Genomic DNA, 27,031 nt, shown 5'->3' on the forward strand with positions numbered 1-27,031 from the left:
GAGGAGCATTGGGCGAGGGGCGCGACCTGGAGGGCGCATGCGCAGTCGGAAGGGTCGGCGGTTCCCCAGTGGGCAGAGTGAGTGAATGGGAAGGTTCTAGCTTTTTATTTGAAATTTTATTTTTATTTTATTTATTTATTTAGAGACGGAGTCTCGCCCTGTCACCCAGGCTGGCGTGCAGTGGCAAGATCTCCGATCACTGCAGCCTCCATCTCCCGAAATTCAAGCGATTCTCCTGCCTCAGCCTCCCGAGTAGCTGGGATTACAGGCGCCCACCATGCCTGGCTAATTTTTTGTATTTTTAGTAGAGACTGGGTTTTGCCATGTTGGCCAGGCTGGTCTCGAACTCCTGACCTCAAGTGATCCGCCCGCCTCGGCCGTCCAAAGTGCTAGGATGACAAGCGTGAGCCACCGTGGCTGGCCTAAAAAAATTTTTTTTACAATTATATTTGAACAGGTATTACATGTACATACACAATTCAAGCCTCTCTGGCTGTATACAATAAAAGTAAGTCTCCACCTCTGGTTCCCATTTTCGTTTCCCAAAGCACTGGTTCCCGGTTTCCTTCTGGAGCTGCTGTTATAATAAAGCATTGGAGTTAAGAGCATGTGTTGAGTTCATATAAATAGTGGCTGACCTTGACCAAGTGACTTAATACTCTCTACTTCTACGTCCCTGTTTGTGAATTGGGTGTGGTATAACCTTACAACATTGCTGCCAGCATTAAATGGGTGAGAGTGCATAGAACAGTGCCTATTGCCTAATAGCACTGTGTGTTGTCACTGTGTATTATTTTGTGATCTACCATGATGATAGTTGTAGATTCTGAGCAGCCTTCTCCCCTCCAGGTCTCATCCGTACTCTCACTGTCCCAGTACCAGTACCAGGTGGAGCCACCTCTCCAGGCTGCCACAGGTAGAAACACCAGTCACCCAGACTGACTTGAGTCCACTGTTGATAGATTCTGGGGAGAGATTCTGGGTGTTTGACAAAGATACACATGACAGGCCATCTCTGTATTATGTCTATCAGTGTCCAATTTTACTTCTTCCGCTCAGGCCATATCTGAATTTCTCAACCCCAGATCACTCACGATTGCCAGTTTCACATCAGGGCAACCCTCAGAGGTAGAATTTATTTACTTATTTATTTATTTATTTATTTTTTAAATATGCTTTTATTTTTCCATGATTACAAACACAACTGAATATCAAATGCACAAAGTAAGAATTATACAGGGAAAAAAAATCAGATACGTTCATAGATACATCACCTTTTCAAGGCTATTTCCATCCAGAATAACCTTGGTTTGCCAGGGCCAATAGAAAGAAGTCACAAAATCGCCTTTAGTCAAATTTGTGTGTTTGCTTTCTTCTATAATTCCAATACCTCCTCCATCAACAACTTGAGATAGCTGCCAAGGTGTTATATAATCAGTGGCAGTGTCTTCATTCATTCTACAACGAAGGCTGTCACTTCACACTTGGAAGGTTGCACAGCGGCCAGGCAGAGGCGCTCCTCATGTCCCAGACGGGGCGGCCGGGCAGAGGCGCTCCTTACTTCCCAGACGGGGCGGCCAGACAGAGGTGCTCTTCACATTCCAGACGATGGGCGGCCGGGCAGAGACGCTCCTCACTTCCTAGACGGGGTGGCGGCCGGGCAGAGGCTGTAATCTTAGCACTTTGGGAGGCCAAGGCAGGCGGCTGGGAGGTGGAGGTTGTAGCGAGCCGAGATCACGCCACTGCACTCCAGCCTGGGCAACATTGAGAATTGAGTGAGCGAGACTCCGTCTGTAATCCCAGCACTTCAAGAGGCCGAGGCGGGCAGATCACTGGAGGTCAGGAGTTGGAGACCAGCCTGGCCAACACGGCGAAACCCCGTCTCCACCAAAAATACAAAATCCAGCCAGGCGTGGTGTCGCAGGCACTCGGCAGGCCGAGGCAGGAGAATCCCGGGAGCCCAAGCAGGGAGGTTGCAGTGAGCCGAGATTATGCCGCCGCACTGCAGCCTGGGCAACAGGGAGACCGTGGAAAGAAAGAAAGAAAGAAAAGAAAAGGAAGGAAGGAAGGAAGGAAGGAAGGAAGGAAGGAAGGAAGGAAAAGAAAGAGAAAGGAAGGAAGGAGGCAGGCAGGGAGGGAGGGAAGGGAGGGAGGGAGGGAGGGAAAGGAAGGAAGGGAATTTTCTTAAAAGAGGGAAAGAAGAGGCCTGGCATTGACCTTGCACCCACTGTGTACCAGGTTGTGTGTTCTCTGCTTTACATACATCACTATAACCTTCTCCCCTAATTTGTTTAACAGATGTTGGCCCACGCAGTCACTCACGCTTGTAATCCCAGCACTTTGGGAGGCCGAGGCAGGTAAATCACCTGAGTTCAGGAGTTCAAGACCAGTCTGGCCAACATAGCGAAACCCCATCTCTACTAAAAATACAAAAATTAGCCGGGCGTGGTGGCATGCGCCTGTAATGCCAGCTGCTGGGGAGGCTGAGGCACGAGAATCACTTGAGCCCGGGAGGTGGAGGTTGCAGTGAGCTGATATCGCACCACCGCACTCCAGCCTGGGTGACAGAGTGAGACTCTGTCTCAAAAAAAAAAAACAACAAAAAACCAGATGTAGACAAATGAGCCTGGAAGAGAGAAGGGCCTTACCGAAGTCCCCATAGCCAGGAAGCAGCAGGGCCTGGATTCAAACCCGAGCCTGTCTCACTCCAGAGCAAGTCTACACTTTTTCCCTGGCACCGGGGAGCCAGCCTGATGATGAGTCAGCAGTACGGTCAGGCACCCAGTGAGCTGCCTTTTGTATTAGTGGCGTGGTATGCTGTTCTGGAGATATATCATACTTTAACACTTTCTCTATTGATGAGCATTTAGACTGTTGCTCAACTTCTGCTCTTACAAACATTTACTGCTGGGGTTTGTGTGTGTGTTTTTGTTTTCTAATTTTTTCTTTTTCAGACATGGTCTTGCTGGCTCGCCCAGGCTGGAGTCCTGTGATACAATTGTGGCTCACTGCAGCCTCAACCTCCTGGGCTTAAGCAATCCTCCTACTTCAGCCTGAGGAGTAGCTGGGACCACAGGCATGTACTACCACACCCAGCTAATTTTCTATTTTTTGTAGAGATGGGGTTTCACTATGTTGCCCAGGCTGTCTCAAACTCCTGGCTCAAGCAGTCCTCCTGCCTCAGCCTCCCAAAGTGCTGAGATTATGCTACAGTTAATATCCTTGTACACATGACTACATGTATATGTTAGTATTGTCAGCAGACTATCTCATTTGAAGTGCAAGTAGAATTGCTGGGTCAAAGGGTATGCGCATTGGGAATTTTGAGAGGCATTGCCAAATGATCTGTTCATGTCTTTGTTTTTTCTTTTTGAGACAGGATCTCCCTCTGTCACCCAGGCTGGAGTACAGTGGCACGATCATAGCTCACTGCAGCCTCAGCTTCCCAGGTTCAAGCAATTCTCCTGTTTCAGCCTCCTGAGTAGCTGGGACTACAGGCATGTGCCACCACACCCGGCTAATTTTTGTATTTCTTGTAGAGACAGAGCTTCACCATGTTGCCGAGGCTGGGCTCAAGCAATCCTTCCACCTCAGCTTCCCAAAGTGCTGGTACTACAGGTGTGAGCCACTGCGCCTGGCCCTGTTCATCTCTTTTTCACTTCTCTGTTCGTTTCTTTCATTTATATGTTGAATGAATTATGGAACTCTAGTCATCTGCCAGGCACAGCCATAGGCTGGAGATCCTGTAGTGAGTAGGAAGAGCACCTGCCCTTTGGGAGCAGATATTCTAGTGGGGCAGATGACATCAGATAAAGGATGCTTGGAAGAAAAGTAAATTGGGAGTGAGGATTGGGAAGACATTGCAAAGGATACAAAATTTCATTTAGACAGGAGGAATAAATTCAAGAGATCCAGTCCACAACATGGTAACTATAGTTAGTAACAATGTATACTTGAAAATTACTAAGAGGATAAATTTTCAGTTTCCTCACCACAAAAATGATAAATATGTGAAAGAATGCATATGTTAATTAGCTTGATTTAGCCATTGTACAATGTATAAATATACAAAACATGTTGTACACCATAAATATATACAATTTTTATTTTTCAATTAAAAATAAAGTCAGGTGCCGGGCGCGGTGGCTCACGCCTGTAATCCCAGCACTTTGGGAGGCCGAGGTGGGCGGATTATTAGGTCAGGAGATCGAGACCATCCTGGCTAACATGATGGAACCTCATCTCTACTAAAAATACAAAAAATTAGCCAAGCGTCATGGCGGGCGCCTGTAGTCCCAGCTACTCCGGAGGCTGAGGCAGGAGAATGGCGTGAACCCGGGAGGCAGAGCTTGCAGTGAGCCAAGATCGCACCGCTGCATTCCAGCCTGGGCAACAGAGCGAGACTCCGTCTCAAAAAAAAAAAAAAAAAAAAAATAGTCAGGTTACAGGAATTGAGAGTGATAGAGGTCACAGAGAGTGACAGGTGGCCAGGGAAGGTCACTTTGAGGGGGTGACATTTGATCAGAGGCCTGAATGCAGTTAAGGAAGGTCAGGAAATGAGCCATCTAAAGATGCTGAAGAACGGCCAGTAAAAGACCCCAAAGTGGGAGTGGGCCTGGCTGTCCAAGGATGGTCAAGGTGGCCAGAGTGGCTGAAACAGAGCAAGGGAGGGACAGAAGGGCAGGATTATTTAGAGACGGAGCTGTAGACAGGACCAGTTTACATAAAGTCTTATAGGCCATGGTAAGCATTTGGAATTTACTTCCAAATGTAACAAAGCCATTGCAGGGCTGCAAACAAGCACCGGCTTGTTCCAATGAATGTTTACAAAGACTTCTCCAGTGAACAACAAAAATTAACAGTGATTGCCTATAGGGATGAGGGTTATAGACAGATGTGGGTCAGGGCTATGGGGACTTAAAAAGCGTTGTTGTTTTTTTAAACCACATAATTATTAGCTATGTGCAAAAATGTTCAATGAAAACAGTGCTGGTTGCTGTGAGAATGGCCTGCAGGGGCGGAAGCAGGAGATGAGAAAGCTGGTGTCCTTGCCTGGCCGAGAAAGGATAGTGGTTCTGGAAGAGGGTGGTGCTGATAAATGAGTTGAGAAGGGTCAGGAACTGGGATCTGTTTTGAAGGTAGCGCCAAGAAATTAAACGTGGGGTGTGAGAGGAAGCATGAATCAGAGATGACTTAAAAGTCATCCTAGAGATCTGTTGTACAACAGGGTGACTCTAATTCATAACAATGTGTTATATACTTGAAACTTACTAAAATAATAGATTTTAAGTTTTCTCACACCACAAAAAAAATACGTGAAATAATGCATATGTTAATTAGCTTGATTTAGCCATTCCACAGTGTGTACATATATTAAAACATCATGTTATTTGCAGCATTAAAAAAAGTTCTAGAGGTTTTGGGCCTGGCCAATTGCCTGAAGACTGAGGCTCTTTTTTTTTTTTTTTTTCTTTTTTTGAGATGGAATCTTGCTCTGTCGGCCAGGCTGGAGTATGGTGGCGTGATCTCGGCTCACTGCAAGCTCTGCATCCTGGGTTCATGCCATTCTCCTGCCTCAGCCTCTCGAGTAGCTGGGACTACAGGCGCCCACCACCACGCCCGGCTAATTTTTTTGTATTTTTAGTAGAGTCGGGGTTTCACCATGTTAGCCAGGATGGTCTCGATCTCCTGACCTCGTGATCCACCCGCCTCGGCCTCCCAAAGTGCTGGGATTACAGGCGTGAGCCACCACACCCGGCCTAAGACTTTGGCTTTTTACTGGGATGAGGAAAAATACTTTTGATGGGAAATCAACAAGCTTTGAAATTCTTAACTTTGAGATGCACATTGGTCATCAAATAAGTGGTTGGAGTTAGGGGAAAAAGCCGGGGTTTGTAGATAAAGACTTTCTGACTTTTCATTACAGAATTTAGTTTAATTAATTAATTTATTTTGAGACAAAGTCTTGCACTGTCACCCAGGCTGGAATGCAACGGCACGATCTTGGCTCCCTGCAACCTCCACCTCCCGAGCTCAAGCAATCCTCCTGCCTCAGCCTCCCAAGTAGCTGGGACCACATATGCTCTAGTACACCCAGCTAATTTTTTAGAGATGAGGGTTCACTATGCTGCCAAGGCTGGTATCGAACCCCTGGGTTCAAGCAATCCACCCCTCTCAGCATCCCAAAGGCTGGGATTACAGTCACTACAGAATTTTAAAAATACGCACAAAGATATTATGGTATGAAAAGACTCCCACATACCCATCGCCCAATATTGACTGACATCTGCATTTTTCTTGTCTTATGTCTTCTATTTTTCCCTCCCACATATAAGCACACTTCCTGCCACCCCTTGGAGTTTTGTTTGTTTTAAGAAAATCACAGATAACCTGTCATTTTGTTAATAACTATACAAGTATGCTAAATTTTGGAGCTGCCTATTTATAGATGATATTTAAAGCTGTGATTTGCTGAGATCATCTAGGCTGAGAGGTTGAAGAGAGCAGGGACTAGGCCTGAGCATCCTGCATGTAGGAGCCAGGATCCTGGAGAGGGGCGAGATGGAGCCAGGAGTGTCAGGAGAGGGGATGGCCTGGCGCCATGGGAGCAAAGGATTCCAAAGAGAAGATAATGGACTAAGGAGCAGAGACGTGGGGCAGCAGCTGGAGGTGGATGTGGGGTCCACCATGGAAAAGACATGGCTTTTGATCCCCCATCTAACTGTGTTATGGAACCTCCTCAGTATCTATAAGGAAAAATGTATAAGTACTTATTTTTCTTTATTTTCTTTTTGGGTGAAGTATAACTTAAGTGTGGTAAAGTATATAAAGGGCACAGATCTTAAGTGTACCAGGCAATGAATTTTTACAAATTTATGCATCCATGTAACCACTAATCAGAGAACATTTCCAGCACCCAGACGTCTTCCTTGTGCTCTTTCCCCGTCAATTCCCCGCTCCAGAAGCAACCACCCATCTAATGCCTTTCAAAAACAGGCACAGAGATTCGTTGTGTCTGTTTTTGAACTTCATGCGAATGAAATCTTAGAGCATGTCTTCCGTGTGTCTGGCATCTTTAGCTCTTTATGTCTGGGAAAGTCTTTTATGTCATTCTACGTAGCAGGAGTTTACAACCAACTTTATGGCCGGGCTTGGTGGCTCACATCTGTAATCCCAGCACTTTGGGAGGCAGAGGCAGGCAGAACACATGAGGCTAGGAGTTCGAGACCAGCCTGGCCAACATAATGAAACCCCGTCTCTACTAAAAATACAAAAAACTAGCTGGGCGTGGTGGAGGTGCACGCCTGTAATCCCAGCTACACTCGGGAGGCCGAGGCACGAGAATTGCTTGAAGCTGAGAGGCAGAGGTTGCAGTGAGCCGAGATCATGCCACTGCACTCCAGCCTAGGTGACAGAGCGACAGATATTTTGCAGTTTGGCGAATAGTGAACTTTAGGGAAAATGGAGAATCTAAAATGCTTCTGAAAGTTCCAGTGGGATGTTTATAAGATGGGAGAAATTATAGTATGTTTGTGTGCAAATGGGAATGATAGAGGGAAAAGAGACCAGGAGACTTTGGAGCTCAGTTTTTTGAGGAGGTGTGGACAGGGTACAAGTGGAGAGGGGGTTAGACTTGACTTGAAGAAGGGCCAGCTCATCCTGGAAAAAGGAAGGAAAGTTTTATCATTTGACACCCCCTCCAAATTATAAAAAGCACTCTCCTGGTTTGTGTATGTTAGCAGCTATTCCACACAACATAAAAGCTTAAAGCATGCCTTTGGACTGCCAGTCTGGTGTTGATGATGATGATACAGCTTCCTTTATGGACCATAATAAATAACTGGGCTGGGCATGGTGGCTCCTGCCTGTAATCCCAGCACTTTGGGAGGCCAAGGCGGGAAGATCGCTTGAGCCCAGGAGTTCGAGACCACCCTAGGTGGTCCCTACAAAAACGAACTGAATAAATGTTAGTGATGTTTATTTTTATTCTAAGTGGATGGGGCAAGAAGGAGGGAAGAGCAGCAGGCAGTTTGGGAAGGAAGAGGAGCCTAGTGGCCTGAGCAGCCAGGACAGGGAGGAGAGGGGGAGGCCAGAAGACGGGGAGATACTGAGCTTGCAGAGTCCCCCGGGTGAGGCTTGTGGGCATACTGACACAATGGAATACTACTGTGTAATGAAAAGGATGAGCAATGTGGCTGAATCTCACCACCATCCTGCACAGCCCAAGACACAGATACACACCAGGGCATGCAGCAGGGTTCCTTCCAAAGTTCAAAATTGAACAAAAGGAATCAAGATAGGTCAGGATGGTGGTTCCTGGGATGAAGGGTGCTGTTGGCTAGGAGGGAAATGACAGCTTTAGGGGGCTAGACACTTCTAGCTTGAGCTGAGTGATGGCTACTCAGGTGAATGTATTTGAAAAAATGTACTGAGATTACATTTAAAATTTGTGTACTTTACTGTATGTTAAAATATATGTCAGTTAAAGAAAAAAAGAGGTCCAGGCATGGTGGCACACAGCTGTAGTCCCAGCTGCTTGGGAGGCTGAGGCGGGAGGATCACTTGAGTGCAGGAATTCGAGGCTGCAGTGAGCTACGATTGTACCACTGTACTCCAGCCTGGGTGACAGAGCAAGACTCTGTCTCTAAAAAAAAAAAAAAAAAGAGCTGGACTCAGAGCTAGACTTTGACAGGAGGAATAGGAAGTGGGTGGGTGTTAGAAAGGTCCTCAGGGGCAGTTGGGGGATTCACGAAGGGGAAAGGCCCGTGACTGGCTGTATGACCCTGGGAAGCCCCTGCCCTCTCTGGACCTCCTTTCCCCCACCCAGTCCTCATGAGAGTGCAGGCAGAACAGAAATAGGAGAGGGAAGGAGCCAAAATCACCATGAGCCTGAGTTTCTGGAGGACAGAGCCCTCTGATTCATGTCTGCAGCCCAGCTCCTGGCTCAGGGACTTCAGGAAGTGTTGATTTGGTGAGGCGGGTGCAAAACCTGCCAGAAGTGGGGGCATCCAGGCCTGAGCCCCACAGTGGAGAATGAGGGCAGGTGGGCCAGGGCAGATCCAAGATAATTCAGAACACAGGATCTCTTGTATGTTCTCCTAGGTTCTTAGTCAAAAGCCCCTTTTCACTGGTTCTGACCTTGCCTCAGCTGAAACCAACATGGGATGGCTTCAGGCCATCCCAGGCATTCAGAGGGTTCATTTAATGACATTCACTGAGGCCCTGCCTATGTCAGGCCCTTGGTGTTGAAGATGCAATTGTGAACAAAAATGAAAATAATCAATGTGATGGTCTCCTGAGTGTCTGAATGGGCCAGGTGGCTAAGTGCTGGGGCTCTGGGGCCAGGCTGCCTGGGTCACATCCTGGCTCTAAACTGCTTTGCTATGGCTTCGGGCAGTTACTTCATCTGTAAAATGGGACCAACAGTGCCTACCTTGCCTCCTTTTGTGAGGTCACTTATTAAAAGGGCTTAGCGTGGTGCTTGACCCAGTATTATTATTATTGTTACTACTACTACTACTTGAGACAGGGTCTCGCTTTGTCACCCAGGCTGGAGTGCAGTGGCACGATCACAGCTCGCTGCAGCCTCGACTTCCCAGCCTCCTCAAGTGATCCTCCCACCTTACCCTCCCAAGTAGCTGGGACCACAGGTGTGTGCCCCCACACCTGGCTAATTTGTTGTTGTTGTTGTTGTTGTTGTTTGAGATGGAGTCTTGCTCTGTCACCCAGGCTGGAGTGCAGTGGCACGATCTTGGCTCACGGCAAATTCCGCCTCCTGGGTTCAAGTGATCTCCTGCCTCAGACTCCGGAGTAGCTGGGATTACAGGCACACGCCACCACGCCTGGCTAATTTTTGTATTTTCAGTACAGACAGGGTTTCACCATTTTGGCCAGGCTGGTCTCGAACTCCTGGCCTCAGGTGATCTGCCCGCCTCGGCCTCCCAAAGTGCTGGAATTACAGGCGTGAGCCACTATGCCTGGCCAGACCCAATACTATTGTGATAGGGATAGGTTTATGAGGCTATAGGAGTATCAGACAGGGCCTCCTGGAGGAGGGGGCATATTAGCTGAGGCCTAAAGGAGGCGTAGGAAGGAGTTTGCCAGCTAAAAGGGAGAGGAGGCAAGGAAAGAGACGTCCCAGAAGAATGAGTTTGGCAGGGGCTTTGGCAACACTGCCAGGAGGGCTTCTTGCAGGGGAAGGGTGTCAGCAATATCTGGAGGTCTCATCCAGTTCCTTTCTTGAGTCCCCCCGCCTTTACTCCCCAGCTGGGCTGGCCTCCAGAGGAAGGGCAGTTCGTGGCAGTGGGTGGCGGAGGCTCCAATTTAGCTCTCAGGGATGAAGGGGCGAGGCTGGCTGTGGACTTTAAGGGAAATCCAAAGATAGCTCAGCAGAAAAGGATGACTCGCAGCCTGATCTTCCCCTCAAGAGGAGGGAAGCAAGAATGAATCAGCCCCTCAAGCTGGAATGAAGTTGCGGCGGGAAGTCAGTCCTGGGTTTGTGGCCCGAGGCCACTCTGCCTCTGACTCACCTTGGCAGTGGGGCGGGATGGGTGTGAATCTGGGCTTTGCAGCCCGGATTCCTAGCTTCCGGCTGGGGGCCTGAGGGGAGGCCTGGCTCCTCTTGAAACCTCGGTTTCTACATCTGTGCAGTGGGGTAAGGAGGGTCAGGAGAGTGGTTATGGTGACTTATAAACAGAGCTGGGCACACAGCAGGGCCTCTGGAAGTGCCAGCCCCCCTCCTTTGCCCCCTTCCCTTTCACATCCTCTCTTGAGCGGATGTGAAACGGGTATGTGGGTGGTTTGGGGAGGTTTGGGGCCTCTGTTAGTCTCTTGATTGGTGAGTTGTCATCTAGATTCTGGTAAGGCATGAATAGAGGGAGAAAAGCAACAAAAAATCAGAAAAAGGGCAGCCACACATTGTGTGTGAAAATCAAAAACAATAATAAAAATGATTCTTGGCCGGGGACAGTGGCTCACGCTTGTAATCTCAGCACTTTGGGAGGCTGAGGCGGGTAGATTGCTTGAGCCCAGGGGTTCAAGACCAGCATCTGCAACATAGTGAAACACCATCTCTACTAAAAATACAAAAATTAGCCAGGCGTGGTGGCAGGTGCCTGTAATCCCAGCTACTTGGGGGCTAAGGCAGGAGAATCGCTTGAACTCTGGAGGCGGAAGTTGCAGTGAGCTGAAATCGCGCCACTGTACTCCAGCCTGGGTGACAGAGCAAGACTCCACCTCAAAAAAAAAAAAAAAAAAAAAAAAGATTCTCTCTCACATGTTTGGTTCCTACTAAATGCCTCTGGGCTACTCCGTGTGTTAATCTTCACAGCAGTTCCATGGGGAGGTAGTCCCATTTCACAGGTGAGGTAAACTGTTCAGAGGTGAAGCCACTTACCCAAGATCACACAGCCAGTGGATGGCAGAACCAGGATTTGGACCCTGATCTGTCTGAGTTCAAAGCCATTGCTCTTTGCCTCAGATCTGGGCAGGGGACCATTGCTGAGGACTGCTCAACTGGCAGAGCTGGGAGGGCACTTAGAGGAGGAGACCTCTGAGACAGGTTCAGACAAGGCAACAGTCTTCCACTGGATGGTCTGCCAGTTAGGAGTGTAGATATGTTTAGAGAGAAATGGCAACTTCTGGCTTTAACATTTATTACAAAGATAAGAGCAGAGGCTGGTGAGTTACACTTCTTCCTCTCCACCAGGTGCTCTCTGCAGCTCTGGAAAAATGGTGTCCTCTTTGTTGTCCCGCCAGGGGGGTGCCACCTCCTGCCCCGCCCCAGCCTCATACCCCGTTCTTCAGCTCGGCCAGCGGTAACTGAAGCCTCCCAGAATCCTGGATCCGGGCCCCTAGTACCCTCTTTCCCAGGGACCCAGGAGTCCGGCCTCCAGTCGCCTCCACTTGTAACCGAGAGCTGGAGGTCGTCCATAGCAGCATAGTGAGAGTGTTTTTTGATGAGGGTATGCAGAGTGGGGGTGACCATGTTCCCACCTGGGGCCTCAGGTGGGCCAAGGCCTCCCCACTTTAGCCAGTGTCCCCTCCAGCAGCCGTCAGCAAGCCAACCCACTCCAAGCCAGGGCCCCCTTTGGTCCTTGCACTTGAGGTGCTTTGTTCAGGGCTGGGTCAGGAGTGGCAGAGACAATGTCCATCACCTCAATCCTGGGGAAAGTAGCCTGGTTCCTCCTCCGTGGGTCCTGGAGAGACAGAGAGACTGATGGAGAGGCAGGCCAGGAAGAGGGAGAGTGGGAGTGGGACACACCGAGGTGCAGACAGAAACCGGTGGGCAGAAGTGGGAGACAGGTGGGAGGTGTTTCCGGCCCCCAAGGCCAGGGGGCAGGAGGGCATTTAGACAGAGACATTGGATGGACAGAGCCAGAGAATGTGCCCAGGACAGGCAGAGAGAGAGAGAGAGAGACCAAGCAAAGCGGGAGAAGGGCATCAAGGGTCAGTGAAGGGGAGAGGGTACACCATCTTCCTTCACTGCCAGTCCAGGCGCGAACTGAGTCCTTTCCTCCAGACAGTGCCAGAGCTGAAGAGAAAAGGTGGCCTTGTCTCCCAGCCATCCCCCGCCCCCTTAGCCACATAGGGTGCTGGCCACAGGAACCCTTCCTCCAGGATGCCTTCCTGCCCAAGTCCCAGCCCCCTCACCAGCTACGTGGACTGCTGGCTGGGTTCTGGAAGCTGCCTCGGCCCCAGGGCAGTGCTAAGCAGCTCAGTCAGGGCATCCAGCTTCCCCGCCAGCGTGTCAATCTGTTTCTCCAGGGCCCGGTGTGAGCTGCTCAGATTCTGCTGCAGGTCATACAGGATCATGTGCATCTGGGTGGGAGGAGAGGATCAGAAGTGTCGGGGCTGGGGTCGACCCCCACCTGCTCCATAGTGTAAGGCAATGGAACCAATATTGACCACATCCTTATGGTCCTCTGAGGATTACCCTCAATAATAACTGTTACCATGTATTGACCACCTACCACTTCCCAGCTACCTGCCCAGGTGTTTCCCTATATGGTTTAAAATCCTCCTAAAAGCCACAGGGAGTGGGAATCCTGTTCCCGTCTTACAGCTGAGGAAACAGGCATGGAACAATTAAATGACATGCCCAAAGCAGCTCCTGAAATAAGACCTAGAACATAGTAGGTGCTCATTAAATATTTCTAGCATGGATGATGCCTGACTTCCAAATCCACATGGTCTTTTACTGCATTCTCTGGCTAGGATTCACTGCTTGATCGCCGAGGGTTTGTGGATTTTCTATAGAAATTCTTGAATTCTATGTTTTCGGCTTGATAACCTTCAGAAATTACCGCCTGCCAATTCCTGCATACCTGGGCCACCGCCTCCTCACTGAGACCTGCCATGCAGTTTTGGGGCCTGCATCTGTGACCGTGCTTACCATGGCATTGGTGCCGGGGGCCACTGTTTGAACGGCCGTGGGCTAACGAGAAAAAGCAAAGGCCACCGGATAAGCAGAAGATGCTGTGAGCCAGGCCAAGGGGGTGTTGTGACATCATTGTCCCTGAGCACTGGCGAAATCAAGTGGTCTCAGCAGAAGAAGGGGGCGGGTAGCTGAGTCATGCCTTGGCCAGGCAAACTTGCATGGAAGTCCCTGTGGCCCTGAGTACCCCTCCACAAGAGCAGCAGAGATTGAGTTTTACAGAAACAATATCACCTGTGTCCTTGTCAGTGTTGTTCATTTTAATTGTATTGGTTTTGCCATCTATGGGCTTGGTTTGTAAATTTGCTTTGGTTTTATTGTATGAGTTGTAGTTGGAAGGAATTTTATATCCGTCCACATGTAAGTAACTTAACAATAAAGATAATTTGAAACCAAACACTGGAGTTCTTTGTGCAATTTTTTTTTTTCAGTTTGTAAGGGATCTGTGCCTTTCATGAATGTAAGAAGCTCTGTGTTGCATCATTCATTCCTTCCTTCCTTCATTCAACCACAGACCTTTACTGACAGCCTGTGTGTGCCAGGCCCCTGCCAGGGTTCCCTATTCTAGGGCCAGATTTCCCTCCCTGTGGCCCCAACCTCCCCCTTCTTCAAGACCTCCTCCCACGGGATCCTAGTACCTTGGAGATGTCCACCATGGAGTTCACTTGTTCCCGGAGCTTCCGGTGTTTCAGCCGCACCTGGCGGAAGCTGTGGGAAGAAGGGGGGAGTCAGTTTTACAAGCCTGGTCCCTGAATGTAGCTGTAGCTCAGGGGTGGAATGAAGGGAGGAGAGGCACATGAAGAGACGAAACAAAGAAAAAAAGTTGTCAAAGAGCTGAAAGAGTGGGAGGGGATGCACCCTGCCTCCCCACGAGCCCCCATCCCCAGTACAAACCCAGGTCCCCAGGTCCACAGACACGCCGAGATATGCAAAGACAAACCAGCACAGACACCTAGAGTCATGCATGGTCAGATCCAGGTGGACAGGCTGTTGAGTGAGACCACACCTGGGTGTCCTGACCTGGACAGGCATGGACACGCACACACACAGCCGTGCAGAGAGGTGACTTGGACATGGGTGCACATGGACATGTGTGCATACAAAGCGGCCCTCACGCGTTGATGGCGGCCAGCAGCCTGCGCTGATGCCTGCGGACAGCTCGAGACTCCTTCCTGCGAGTATGTTTGTAGAACATCCAGGCTTCTTGTAGCACTCGGGCAGCGGACTCCTTCATCTGGGGGTGGGTGGCACAGTGTCCGTGGAGATAGATCCTTACGGTTCTGGGAAGGCAGGGCTAGGGCTGGGACTCTTGGGTCCTAGGGGAAGCGGGGGGGCCTGGACTCCTGCCTCTTGGAAGAGGGATGTGCCATGGGTGCCATATGCCCATCTCACCTCTTTGGTATACTGGATATCCATCATGAAGTTGTGCACGTGCTTCTCTGCCTTGTTAAACTCCAGCTTCCGGGCCACCACGGCCACCAGCAGGGCTGTGCAGCAGACCCCCTGTGGGAACAACAGGCACTGTGGCATGAGGCTGTGCCACCGACTCCCTCCTTGAACCCGCCCAACAGCCACAGAAGGCAGGCACGACTATCCCCAGTTGACAGACAAGCAAAGAGGCTCAGAGAGGAGAGCCAAGGACCCAGCTCAGAGTGGTGGAGCTAGAATCATAAATCGCATATGTCCGAGCCCAAATTTGATGCGTAGTATTCACACCCACAGGATGGCCTCTTGCATGAAGGATATGATTGGAGGAGTGAGAGGAAGGCTGGGTTCTGAGCCAGGGGCAGGCCTCGGGGTCCTCACTGCTCATGTGGTCAGCTATTGCATTGTGGGGGGGGCGACCATCCTTCTCCCACTCCCACAACCTCTTCCTAGCTCCAGCCCTGTCCTCTCTCTCCTGGACCATCTCCAGCCTCCCACTCATCCTCCCCTAACCCCCTTGGTCCCCTCTAATCTCCTAGGCTTCCACCGGCCTGAACTTCTCAGCCTGGCTCCCAAGGCCTTCCAAGGTCTACACCTCCCACCCGGACAACTCAGCCCTGGCTCCATGCTGCCTGCCCTCCCTGAGCATCTTCCTCTGCACACTCATTCTCCTCCCTTCCTTCTCCCAATGCTCCTGGCCCTTCAAGGCCTTGGCGATTCCCAGCTGCTTGTGGCACCTGCTCACCTGTCCCCAAGTTAGAATGAATCTTCCTAGGAAGCATCCCCCACCCTATAGTTTCAGCTCTCGATCACTCAGAACAACTTCCAGTCACAAATGCTGGCTCCAGGGGACTGCCTGGGTTCCAAGCCCAGCTCTGAGCAAGTTATTTAATCTCTCAGTATTTCAGTGTCTCATCTGTGAAATGGCCTCACAGGGTTACTAGGTGGATTTCATGAATTACTCCTGGCAAGAGTGTAGGGCAGAGACTGGCACAGAGTATGTGCTCCGTAAAAGTAAGCTATTATGGCTCAACTGTGCCATGGAGCCTTTCTGCCAGGAGCAGGCTGTGAGCTCAAGTGCGCATCACCGTATCTCTCTAGGTTTCTGTTTCTCCTTTTGTCAAATGAGGGAGGAGGTCCTGAGCGGTGCTGCAGGCCCCTGAGTCTCTGCCCCTCTTCCCTTGCTCCAAAGACTCACCACTGGGGGAGTGGAGGTCACCACGTCCTTCACCTGTGCACCCAGAGATTGCGGGGATGAATATGTCCTTCCTGGGCCCACATCTGGGCTAGGTGCTGGTGGCTTGGGTCCCCGAGGGTGAGGGGAACCCGGTCTTGCAGGGAGGTGAAGGCCAAGACATTAGGTGCTGGTCTCTAGATGGGGGCCAGGGCTGGGTGGGAGGACCTGAGTGACCGGGTCTATGGAGGGAAGGAGGCGGATGTCGGGGTTCAGGAAGAGGCTGACTCAGGCTGCAGAGCCTCTGCCTCATCCTTGAGGGCACAGGAGCTGGTGTGGGGTGGCTGGATGCCTGGGCACCCCCAGACCTGTTTACCTAGCACCTCCTGTGGGCTGGGCACTGTTGGAAGCACTTTACGTAGTTGAACCATTTAATCATCTCAGCAAGCCCATGAGGAGCACACTAGCGTCAGCATCCCCATTTTATAGATGAGGAAAGTGAGGCCCCGAGAGATCATGTGGCTCGCCTGAGCTCCCCAGCCAGGAAGTGGCAGCCGCAGGATTTGGACCCAGGTAGCCGGGCCCCACAGGTATGCACTTGATAACTGGACTCTACACCCTTGCTGGAGGCTGGGAGACGATTTCTGAGTTCTGGAAGAAAATGGGGCTGCGAAGTCAGGAGCCTGGGTCCCTGAGGAGGATAAGGACTGGGGCCCTAGGTTCTGGAGAGAGCAAGGACTTAGGGGCTGGATTCCTAGGTCTGATTTTTTATTTTATTTTTTAAGAGACAGGGTCTCACTCTGTCACCCAGGCTGGAGTGCAGTGGTACGATCATAGCTCACTGTAACCTCAAACTCTTGGGCAAGTGATCCTCCCACTTTGGCCTCCCAAAATATTGGGATTACAGGTGAGTATCTTGGTCTTGAAGAGAGAATGGGGCTGTGGGGGCCCCAGACACTCAAGTTTCTCAGGAGCTGTCCCTGAGAGCCTGTGTTGAACCCATTTAATCATGGCTTCCTGGGGCCAGAGGATGACCAGTTTGGGATAGGGATCATGTCCCCAGGGCGGCTGTACTCACCATGACTCCAGTGCACAGGCAGACGATCTTGCCCCACATGGTGCCTGGCACCACGTCACCATAACCGATGGTCAGGAATGTGATGGGGATCAGCCAAAGTGTGTCTGAAAGGTGCCCGGTGGCATTAACAGCCTGCCTATGGGGAAGGGGGGGTTAGTTCTAAAACCCCACCATGGAGGTTTCCATGATATTCACTCCCCTTCCCTCTATACCCTCCCCTCCCTTCCCTTTGCTTCCCTCCCTTCCCCTCCCAGTATACACCCATAGTCCTAAGAATCACCTGGACAAAAAGCCATTAAGTTTTGAGCTTTGGAAAGCCTGCATGGCCTCCTCTCTGCTGTGTGACCTGGGCAAGTTGCTTAGCCACTCTGGGATTTGAGACTGGGTCTGGCCAATTCCAATGCCGGTATGGTCTCAGCTAGGCTACCCGGGCTGCTGTGGCATTCAGAGCATGTGGTTGAGGGTGGAGAGTCGAGAGGGGGCCAAAACCCAGTCAGACCCTGACTGGTGGCTACATCCACCCAGAGGAAGGGGTATATTTTTCTAATTTCCACAAAGATGCTGTGTGGTCCAGAAGTGGCCCTATCAGGACCAAAAAGGACTCTAAAAAGGCTTGGTGGGACTTGGCCTTCCTTTCCCCTCACTTCACAGGAGACATTTAAGTCCAGCCCTGGAAGGGGTTGAAGCATTGAGATTTGTCTAACTTTGTCCACAAGTTCCTTGCTGCAAGATCAGCAGGGAAAGCTTCATTCATGAGGGACCCAGACACCCCAGACCCACCGGGTTAGAGTTTCTAGGAGCGAAGATGGAATCTGCACTGTTCATAAACCCCACCCCCTCATTCTGAAGTACATTCTAGTTTCAGGACTTCTGCCTTGGAATTTGGAACTTCGACTTCCTCCCCATTCTCCCATCATTCAGATGAGAAACATGGTGGGGGGATCATTCATTAATCCTGATTCTGACCAATTTCCCAATTGTGAAAACTAAGATCCTGGAAGGTGAAGGAGTTTAAAATCATGACAGAGGCCGGGCATGGTAATCCCAGCACTTTGGGAGGCTTAGGCAGGAGGATCACTTGAAATCAAGAGTTCAAAACCAGCCCAGGCAACATGGTAACATGATCTCTACTAAAAATACAAAAATTACTTAGGCATGGTGGTGCACATCTGTAATCCCAGCCACTAGGGAGGCTGAGGCAAGAGAATCACTTGAAGCCGGGAGGCAGAGGTTGCAGGGAGCAGAGATTGTGCCACTGCACGCTAGCCTGGATAATTGAGACTCCATCTCAAAAAAAAAGAACTGTCAGGGAGACTACAGATGGTGGAACGTGACACCCATTTTTCAGATGAGGAAACTGAGGCTCAGAGAGGAGAGATCTAAAGGCAGATCTTCTCATTCTCCTCCTGCCCTCAAGGATCTTTGCCACATACACTAGACCAGAGGTTCTCAACCTTGGTTGGGCCATAGAATCACCTGGAGGGCTTGCTAAAGCGGATCACTGGCCCTACCCTCCAGGATTCAGTAGGTCTGGAAGGGACCTGAGAGTTTTCATTCGCAAGTTCCCAGGTGATGTGCTGGTCCTGAAACCACACTTTGAGGACCACTGGCTGAGATCACTCCCAACCTCTTTCTCTGTAAGGGATAGAAATTGAGGCGCGGCATCGGGTTACACAGTATCTAGCTGGCAACCAGGATCTAGTTCCAATTTCCTGCTTGGAATTATTTTCCAGGACAGTTCCAAATCATCCCCTTCCTAGGGTCACAGAAAGCACCTACCTATACTGCATTCCGTGCTAATTGGGAAAATATGTCCCCTTCCTCCAAGGCACAGGCAACCCTTTAGGCAGGTCCCAGAGATAGGTTCGGAGACCGAACAGATGGCCTGGAAACCTGAGGCAGAGGTCAGGCAGCCGGAAGGGAAGGGCTTTCTAGGGTCTGTGTATGCGTTTGGGGAGACTGAAGGCTACAGGTGGAGGACTAGCTGGGGGCTTGTCTGTTGGTTTCTCTCACCCCAGTTGATGGGAGTGTGGGCAAATTTCAGCCAGCAAGAGGAGAAGGGGTCAAAGTGTGAACTTTCTCCACTGCTTGGTCCTAGGGGGCCTCAACCTGCACCGCGGCACAGGACGGCCGCCGTGGCTGTCCGGAGTTCCCTCCCCTGCGCATCTATGCCTCCAGCACCCTCACCTCTCGGCCACGGACAGCACCCAGGCGGTGGTCAGCCAGAGGCCAAGCGTGAGGCCGAGCAGCAGGCGGCCAGGGTGCGTGTTCATGTAAAGCTTGGCCACGAACCAGTGGCGGAAGCGGACTTGGTTGAGAGCGCCGATGCTGCGGTAGGAAGCGTTGAGCAGGACGCCGCTGCGCAGGAGCACGGCGCGGGGCACCAGGTAGAGACGCAGCAGCATGGCCAGGGACAGCAGCGCTTCCCCTTGGCCCAGGAATCCCGGCCAGGGCTGCGGGGAGGTCAGCGGCGCCCCTAAATCCTGCACGCACGGCGGGGCCCGCACGGGCGCCGGGTGCAGCCCACACACCACCAGCTCCAGCGTGATCTGCGCCGCCTGCCGCCAGGTCAGCGCCACGCGCCAGTCCAGCAGCCCGTTGTCGGTCATGAACAGCTGCCGGGAAGGGGCCAAGAAGGGAGGGGTCAGGAGCAAGTCAGGCGGCGGCCCGCGCCTGCCTGCGCCCTGAGATAAGTGGGGTGTGCCCGCCTGGCCGGGAGGGAGGGAGATAGCGCAGGGCGGGAGAAGGATAGGGAGGGAGCGGGACAGGACTTGAGGAAGACATCTTTCCACTTTTTCCTCCTTCCCCACCACCCACCCCACTAGTTTCAGTCCACTTCCAGCCTTTGAACACTGACTGAGCGCCGACTGTGTGTGCCTGACATTGTTCTATGTGCTAAGGATGCACAGTGAACCAAACAGACCCCCCTGCCTCCCTAGAACTTGCATTCCACATGCCTGGAGCTCGCTCCTACTCCCGTTTCGGTTGACACGCCTAATAACTGTAATAATAACATCAGCAATAACAAAGCCATGGGCCAGGCGCGATGGCTCACGCCTGTAATCCCAGCACTTTGGGAGGCTGCGGTGGGTGGATCACTTGAGGTCAAGAGTTCGAGACAAGCCTGGCCAACATGGTGAAACTCCATCTCTACTGAAAAATACAAAAATAAGCCAGGCACGGTGGTGCACACCTATAGTCCCAGCTTCTGGGGAGTCTGAGGTAGGAGAATCACTTGAACCCGGGAGGCAGAGGTTGCAGTGAGCCGTGGTCACGCCACTGCACTCTAGTCTGGGTGACAGAGCGAGACTCCATCTCAAAATAAACAAAACAATAACAATAACAAAATCAGCATGTACTGGACACTGTGGATACGCCAGGCACTGCTCTATCACATTTACATGTTGTGACTTAGTAAATGCTCACAGCCTAGTGAGATTGATATTATTATTGCCCCCATTTTATAGATGTGGAAACTGAGGCCCAGGTCCCTTCCATGGGCAATGGCGCACTGGGCTACAGGCTACTTAACTACTCTATGATAAGATGATAATGTGCACTGGTTACTGAGCACCTCTTATGTGCCAGGCACTGCTCAGAGAATTGCCACACATGGCCGATAATCCCCATTTTACATGCAAAGTTATGATAGGAGAGGGGGAAGAGGGGAAAGGGAATGGAGCAACAGGATCTGGGGCAATGGGGCAATAGGGGATGGGATGTGTCTGGGTGAGACCCAAGGTGGGGTATGGATGGGGAGAGCTCCTGGGTCTGGGGCAAGAGGGAGGTTATTGGCACAGAGATAGGGTGATTAGGAGTGGGCACCGCTGGGACCGGGCCAGGTGCAGTGGCTCAAGCCTGTAATCCTAGCACTTTGGGAGGACAAGGTGGGCAGATTGCTTGAGCTCAGTAGTTGGAGACCAGCCTGGACAACATAGTGAAACTCCGTTTCTACTAAAATACAAAAAAATTAGCTGGGCGTGGTAGCATCTGCCTGTAGTCGTAGCTACTTGGGAGGCTGAGGCATGAGAATTGTTTGAACACAGGAGGTGGAGGTTGCAGTGAGCAGAGATTGTGCCACTCCACTCTAGCCTGGGCAACAGAGCAAGACCCTGTCTCAAAAAAAAAAAAAAAAAAAAAAGGAGTGGGCACCCCTAGGACCTTAGGTTGCTTGAGGACTGGATTGGGGATGCAATGTTGGAGCACAGAGATCTGGGAAGCTGAGTGCCTGGGAGCAGAGTGAACAGAGGCCTGGGGGTGGAAGCAGGGCTGCAAGGGCGCTCTCAGCATCCGTGAGTGTGCAAGGGGGGACTGGGGACTATGCCCCTATAGTCCTGGGGCTATAAGAGCGGGGCTGGTTGGGGAGGCTCTGCCTGTCTGCTCATGGTTCATCCCATCTGGGTGGGTGAGGGTGTGGACGCAGCATCTAGGGCAGAGGAACTTCATTACTCAGATCAGGAGGAGGACGAGGGTGGAAAGTGTGAGCTGACAGGGCGCTGAGGGGGTTGGAGGGAGCAAGGCTTAGGGGCGGGGCCTGCCCTACCTGGACCTCTTTGGCATGAAAGGCCACGATGAGGCAGAGGAGTAAGAGGGTGGAAATGCTGATCATGCATTTAACCAGGAACAGGTAGAGCGCCCACTGTCAGGGGGGACAGAAAAAGGGGTGTGAGATCCCAGGTCTCCCTCCACCTGGCCCTCTACCTTTCCTTCAAAACCACCATTTTTTTTTCGATTCCCAATTTTCCTAGCCTCCTTCCTCTGCAAATCAGTCCCTCTTGATGTGTCGGTTCTGGAGAAGTCTCAAAACCATCATCTGGGCCGAGTGCGGTGGCTCACACCTGTAATCCCAACACTCTGAGAGGCTGAGGCAGGTGGATCACCTAAGGTCGGGAGTTTGAGACCCCCTGGCCAACATGGTGAAACCCAGTCTCTACTAAAAAAAAAACAAAAAACAAAAATTAGCTGGGCTTGTAATCCCAGCTACTTGGGAGGCTGAGGAACCAGAATCTCTTGAACCCAGGAGGTGGAAGTTGCAGTGAGCTGAGAGATTGCGCCACTGCACTCTAGCCTGGGCAACAGAGGGAGTCTCCATCTCGAAACAAGCAAGCAAGCAAACAAACAAACAAACAAACAAAAAAACACCATCATCTGGTCCCCAGGAATGCTCTCTTTCTCCCCAACAGGACAACCCTGTCCAGATACTGGTGTCTACCCTCTTCCTCAGCTCTTCTCCCAAGACCCCATACCCATGAAGGGGGACCTTGAAACTCACATTCCTTCTTATTCCTGTCCCATTTCCCATCAAAAATAGTTCTTCAGGTGTGCGTGTGTGTGTCTGTGTGTGTGTGTGTGTGTGTGTGTGTGTGGTGTCTAGAAAAAGACATCTGGCCTCTAGAGAGTGCCCCCTCCCGTTCCCTTCCTACCCAGCTGGTGTTGCCCTAGAAACCAACTTCAATCAACCCCAACCCCAAATCTGGAAGAACGTAGAAACTACCATTCAATCCTCAAAGACTGAGTCACACCCTTCTCTGGTCTCATCCGGAGGGCTGAGTCCCTGAGACCCAGCCTCAGCTCTGAGACAGCCCCCTCGGTTCTGCCCCCCTGCAGCTCCCCACCGCCACCCCTACCCCTCTTCTGGCTCTAAGCCCAGCGCAGATCTGGCCGGAAGCACAGGGCCTCCAGAAACCACGGAGAAGTTGTTGCTTTTTTTTTTTTTTTCCTCTCTTTGTGTGGCACAACCTCGGAGGAATCTAGAATTCTGGAGAGAGGGATTTAGAGGGGACTGGGACTGTTGGATTTCCTAAGAGGGGTTGGTCCCTGCCTGGCGGGTATTTGCAGGGGGAGGGGACCACCTGGGCGCCCTTACAAAGCATTGCACCTGTTTCTCCTAAGAGGGCTGCCAGCTCCCCTGGCTGGGCCAGCACCCCGCCTCTGAGCAGGGGAAGAGGGCCAGTTTCCTGCCCCAGGGGCCTGCTCCCCAACCCCCTACCAGAACAATAGTGCTGTTGTCACCAGCCCTCCCCCACCTTCTACGGCTCCCTGGTTCCCTGCCTCTTTCTTCAGTCTGTCTTAACCCCCCACACCACTAGACAACAAGCCCCCCTCCTCACACTGCAATTTGCTTCTCTGGTGGTCCTCTCTACTTTTCCATTTCCTCTTCCCCCAAATCCCAGACCTGTCTGCACTTGGGCCTGTACTCTGTTCTCTGAATTTCCCTGTCTCTAGGGATGGTTGTTTCTGTCTCTCTATGTGTTTTGAGGGTCTTTGTTTCTATTGTCTCTCTTTTTTTTTTTTTGAGATGGAGTCTTGCTCTGTCACCCAGGCTGGAGTGCAGTGGCGCGATCTTGGCTCACTGCAAGCTCCACCTCCCAGGTTCACACCATTCTCCTGCCTCAGCCTCCCAAGTAGCTGGGACTACAGGCACACACCGCCATGCCTGGCTAATTTTTTGTGTTTTTAGTAGAGATGGGGTTTCACCGTGTTAGCCAGGATGGTCTCGATCTCCTGACCTCGTGATCCGCCCGCCTCAGCCTCCCAAAATGCTGGGATTACAGGCGTGAGCCACCGCGCCCGGCCCTCCATTGTCTTTTCTAACGCCATGTGTGTGTCTCTCACTGGTGGATTTCTCAGTAGCTTGATAGCCCTATTTGTCTGTCTCTTTGGCTGTACCTCTCTATCTTTCTGCATCTTTGTCTCCATCTCTCTGTCTTTTTCTCTCCATGTATCTCTGTGTCTCTGTCTCTCTCTGTACCTCTCCCCATCCCTCCTCCTCCACCCCAGCTGGTGCTCTTGGATATTTCTATCTGGTTCCCTTGGACTCCCTAGCGTTTGGCACCTGCCTCTCTGCCAGCCCCTCCCCCTGGGGAGCAGGTGTCTGGGTCCTCTGCAGAAATGAGCTCATTAGATTGAGATGGAGGCGGTAAGGGGCGGTGGATGTTATTAAGAGAGCCCTCAAAAGGGGACTGAGGAGCTGTGGCTCAGGCCTGTAATCCCAGCACTTTGAGGCAGGAGGATTGCCTGAGTCCAGGAGTTCAAGACCAGCCTGGGCAACAAAGCAAGATCCCATCTCTACAAAAAATAAAATAAAAAGGGTGAAGGGTGACCCTTAGGGTCGTGTATTTTAACCCTCATCCCAATTTACAGATGGGGAAACTGAGGTTCAGAGGGTTGTAACAGCTTCCCCAAGGTCCCACTGATAGAGGCGGTGGCCTGGCCATGGTGGAGGGAAGGAAGAAATGAGGGGTGAGAAGGCAGAGGGGGGAGGTGGGGTAGGATGGACCCTGTCTCTTCCCATCTGCCAGGGTCACTGTGTTCCCACCTCAGCTGCTGGGTGCGGTGCTTTGGCGTGGGAGCGACGGGCAGGCCCCGGCCATGCTTCCTGTTGGCATGGACTTCGGCGGCCCCACCCCCTCAGTGCCCGTTGCCGGCCAGAGGAAGCTGCCTGCCTGACCCTCCATGTGGCTCCTGGTCACTTCAGAGCTGCCCACCACTCCCTCCAGATCCAAGTCGGAACATCAGACCCTCAGGAATCTACCCAATCTTCAAATCAGTGCCCGCCGCTGGCCCTACCGGCCCAGTTCCACAACCCTTCTGCCAGAGAGGTCTCCAGCCCCTCCTTTCCTGTTGAGCAAGTCTGTTCTCCCCTCAAGCCACTTATTCCAACCCTTGTCCTTGATCTGCCCCATCACTGGCCTGACCAGAGCTGGAATGTGACGGGAGCCTGCTGAGACCTGTCCTGATCCCACTTTCCCCTTTCTTCCCTACCCACCACTCATCTTCAGAGTCAGCCCCTCTTCCCCAAAGACAATCAAAACCCCCTTCTTAAGACTCAGAAATCCAGGACCCAGCCCCCTCCTCCCCTGGTACCTAGGAGTCCAGGCCACTGTAAGCCTACCTCTCCACTATTTCCCTGACTAATCAGCATGCAGATTTGGGGAGAAATTGAGCTTGGTAACAGTGGAGACTGGGTTGGAGTGGGAGAGGGGAGGCAGGTCGGGGGAGAGGTTTGTTTCCCGTTTCCCATCCCCACCCCCAAGGCAGTTTTTTTCTGTCCTTTGCATCTAAGGCACTGGGCAAACATTAGAGGTTAGATAAGGACCAAAGAGCTGCCGCCTACTGGAAGAACTTTGTCTTTCCTCCACTCTCCCTTCACCAAACCCGGGGCTACCTTCACCAAACCCGGGGCTACCTCTCCCCTTATTGGCTCTTGGGGGGCTTGAGTGTCTGATCAGCCACCCTCTGGCTTCCAGGGGTCCTGGACCTCCGGCCGTCTAATGGCAACATCTTCAAAGACTGAAACACTGAAACAAATATTCCCTTCCTTTTGCACAGAAGGTCCCCAGCAACTGTCTCCTGGGAGCACCCAGGAGTCCCAGCCAAAGCCCCTCCTCTCTCAGACCCAAGAGTCTAGGCCCCCAACCTCTCCTCCCTCAGATCCCGGAGTCCTGACCCCCAGTCCCTTCTCCCTCAGAACCAGGAGTCCTGACCATCACCTCCTCCCTCAGACCCAGGAGTCCAGACCCCAGCCCCTCCTCCCTCAGACCCAGGAGTCCTGACCCCCAGCCCCTCCTCCCTCAGATCCAGGAGTCCAGGCCCCAGCCCCTCCTCCCTCAGACCCAGGAGTCCAGACCCCAGTCCCTCCCTCCTCGGACCCAGGAGTCCAAGCCCCCAGGCCCTCCTCCCTCAGACCCAGGAGTCCATACCCCAGCCCCTCCTCCCTCAGATCCAGGAGTCCTGACCCCAGCCCCTCCTCCCTCAGACCCAGGAGTCCAGACCCCAGCCCCTCCTCCCTCAGATCCAGGAATCCTGACCCCCAGCCCCTCCTCCCTCAGACCCAGGAGTCCTGGCCCCCAGCCCTTCCTCCCTCAGACCTAGGAGTCCCAGCTCCCAGCCACCATGCCCCACTCACCGAGCACCCCCCGAACCACAGCATCTCTGCATGCAGCACCATGAGTCCAATGCCAGTTCCCGCCAGCGCCAGCGCCCAGCCGGCCAGAGACTTCTCCTGCTCCAGCAAGCGCTTTCGGAGTCTCAGGGCCCCCAGGCCAAGCACCAGATCCCCGCCCATGGCCCCCGGGGTCTTGGGGCTTAGCCAGCTTCCTGCCCAGGGTCCCCCACCTCGCAGCACGCACAGGGCAGCCACTGTGGCTTGCAGGTCGTCAGCCTACTCTGCTGGCTGTGGGACTTTTGCTCTGAGGCACAGCAGAGCCCTGTGCCCTCTGGGGAGTGGTGACGGCCAGGCAGGGCGGGGAGGGGCAGGGGAGGCCCCAGGGTAGGGGGAGGCTCCCCAGCTCCCCATTTTGAGAATAAGGAGGGGCTAGGGTGTGTCTTGGGGCAGAGCAAGAAAGAGACGTCCATCCACGTGGATAAAGACACACACAGACACACGATGGGCTTTGTCACACACAATGATCTGTACCTTGTGACACACACCTCCACTCACCACACCCAGACACCGAAGGACATTCCACGGCCCAAGACAGAGATTAACACACCAGGGCACACAACACAACCTACACAGAGTGACTCACAACTCCCAGCAAGCTCTGAAACCCACAGCCACACCCAGACACCACACACATGGTGTGACACACACCAGCACTTAGCAAGCAGGCAGTGTCCCGTGGCGCACACAGCCACCCAAACACCGTCCACACACAGGCACCAATATTACACTCAAAGTTGTCACAACTTGCTCTGACACAAAGAGCCACACCCAAACACCACAAATAGGATGATGCACATCTGTGGCCACACAAACACAACATACACCAGGTGTTACACAAACACACAATATATATTAAAGTAGTGACGCCCTGACGCCACACACCACACACCTACACAAACACTGTGCAGTCCCAGTTTCCTAAACACTACACACCCTTGGAATGAAACCCAATACATGTAGACACACAACATT

General features: G+C 52.1%; 1 protein-coding gene across 1 annotated transcript; it reads right to left on the reverse strand.

The window, feature by feature from the left end:
• Positions 1 to 11,637: 11,637 nt before the first annotated feature.
• On the reverse strand, positions 11,638 to 26,575 carry KCNN4 (potassium calcium-activated channel subfamily N member 4). The gene is made up of 9 exons (XM_030796144.1): positions 26,021 to 26,575; positions 21,656 to 21,751; positions 19,300 to 19,727; positions 17,113 to 17,248; positions 14,828 to 14,938; positions 14,551 to 14,669; positions 14,074 to 14,143; positions 12,652 to 12,819; positions 11,638 to 12,197 (listed from the first exon to the last, which is right to left on the reverse strand). Exons 1-8 carry the CDS (start codon positions 26,177 to 26,179, stop codon positions 12,655 to 12,657), a joined length of 1,284 nt encoding a protein of 427 aa, XP_030652004.1. The 5' UTR covers positions 26,180 to 26,575; the 3' UTR covers positions 11,638 to 12,197; positions 12,652 to 12,654.
• Between the last annotated feature and the right edge of the window lie 456 nt (positions 26,576 to 27,031).

Source organism: Nomascus leucogenys, chromosome 17 (genome assembly GCF_006542625.1).
Source record: "Nomascus leucogenys isolate Asia chromosome 17, Asia_NLE_v1, whole genome shotgun sequence".
Lineage (NCBI taxonomy): Eukaryota > Metazoa > Chordata > Mammalia > Primates > Hylobatidae > Nomascus > Nomascus leucogenys.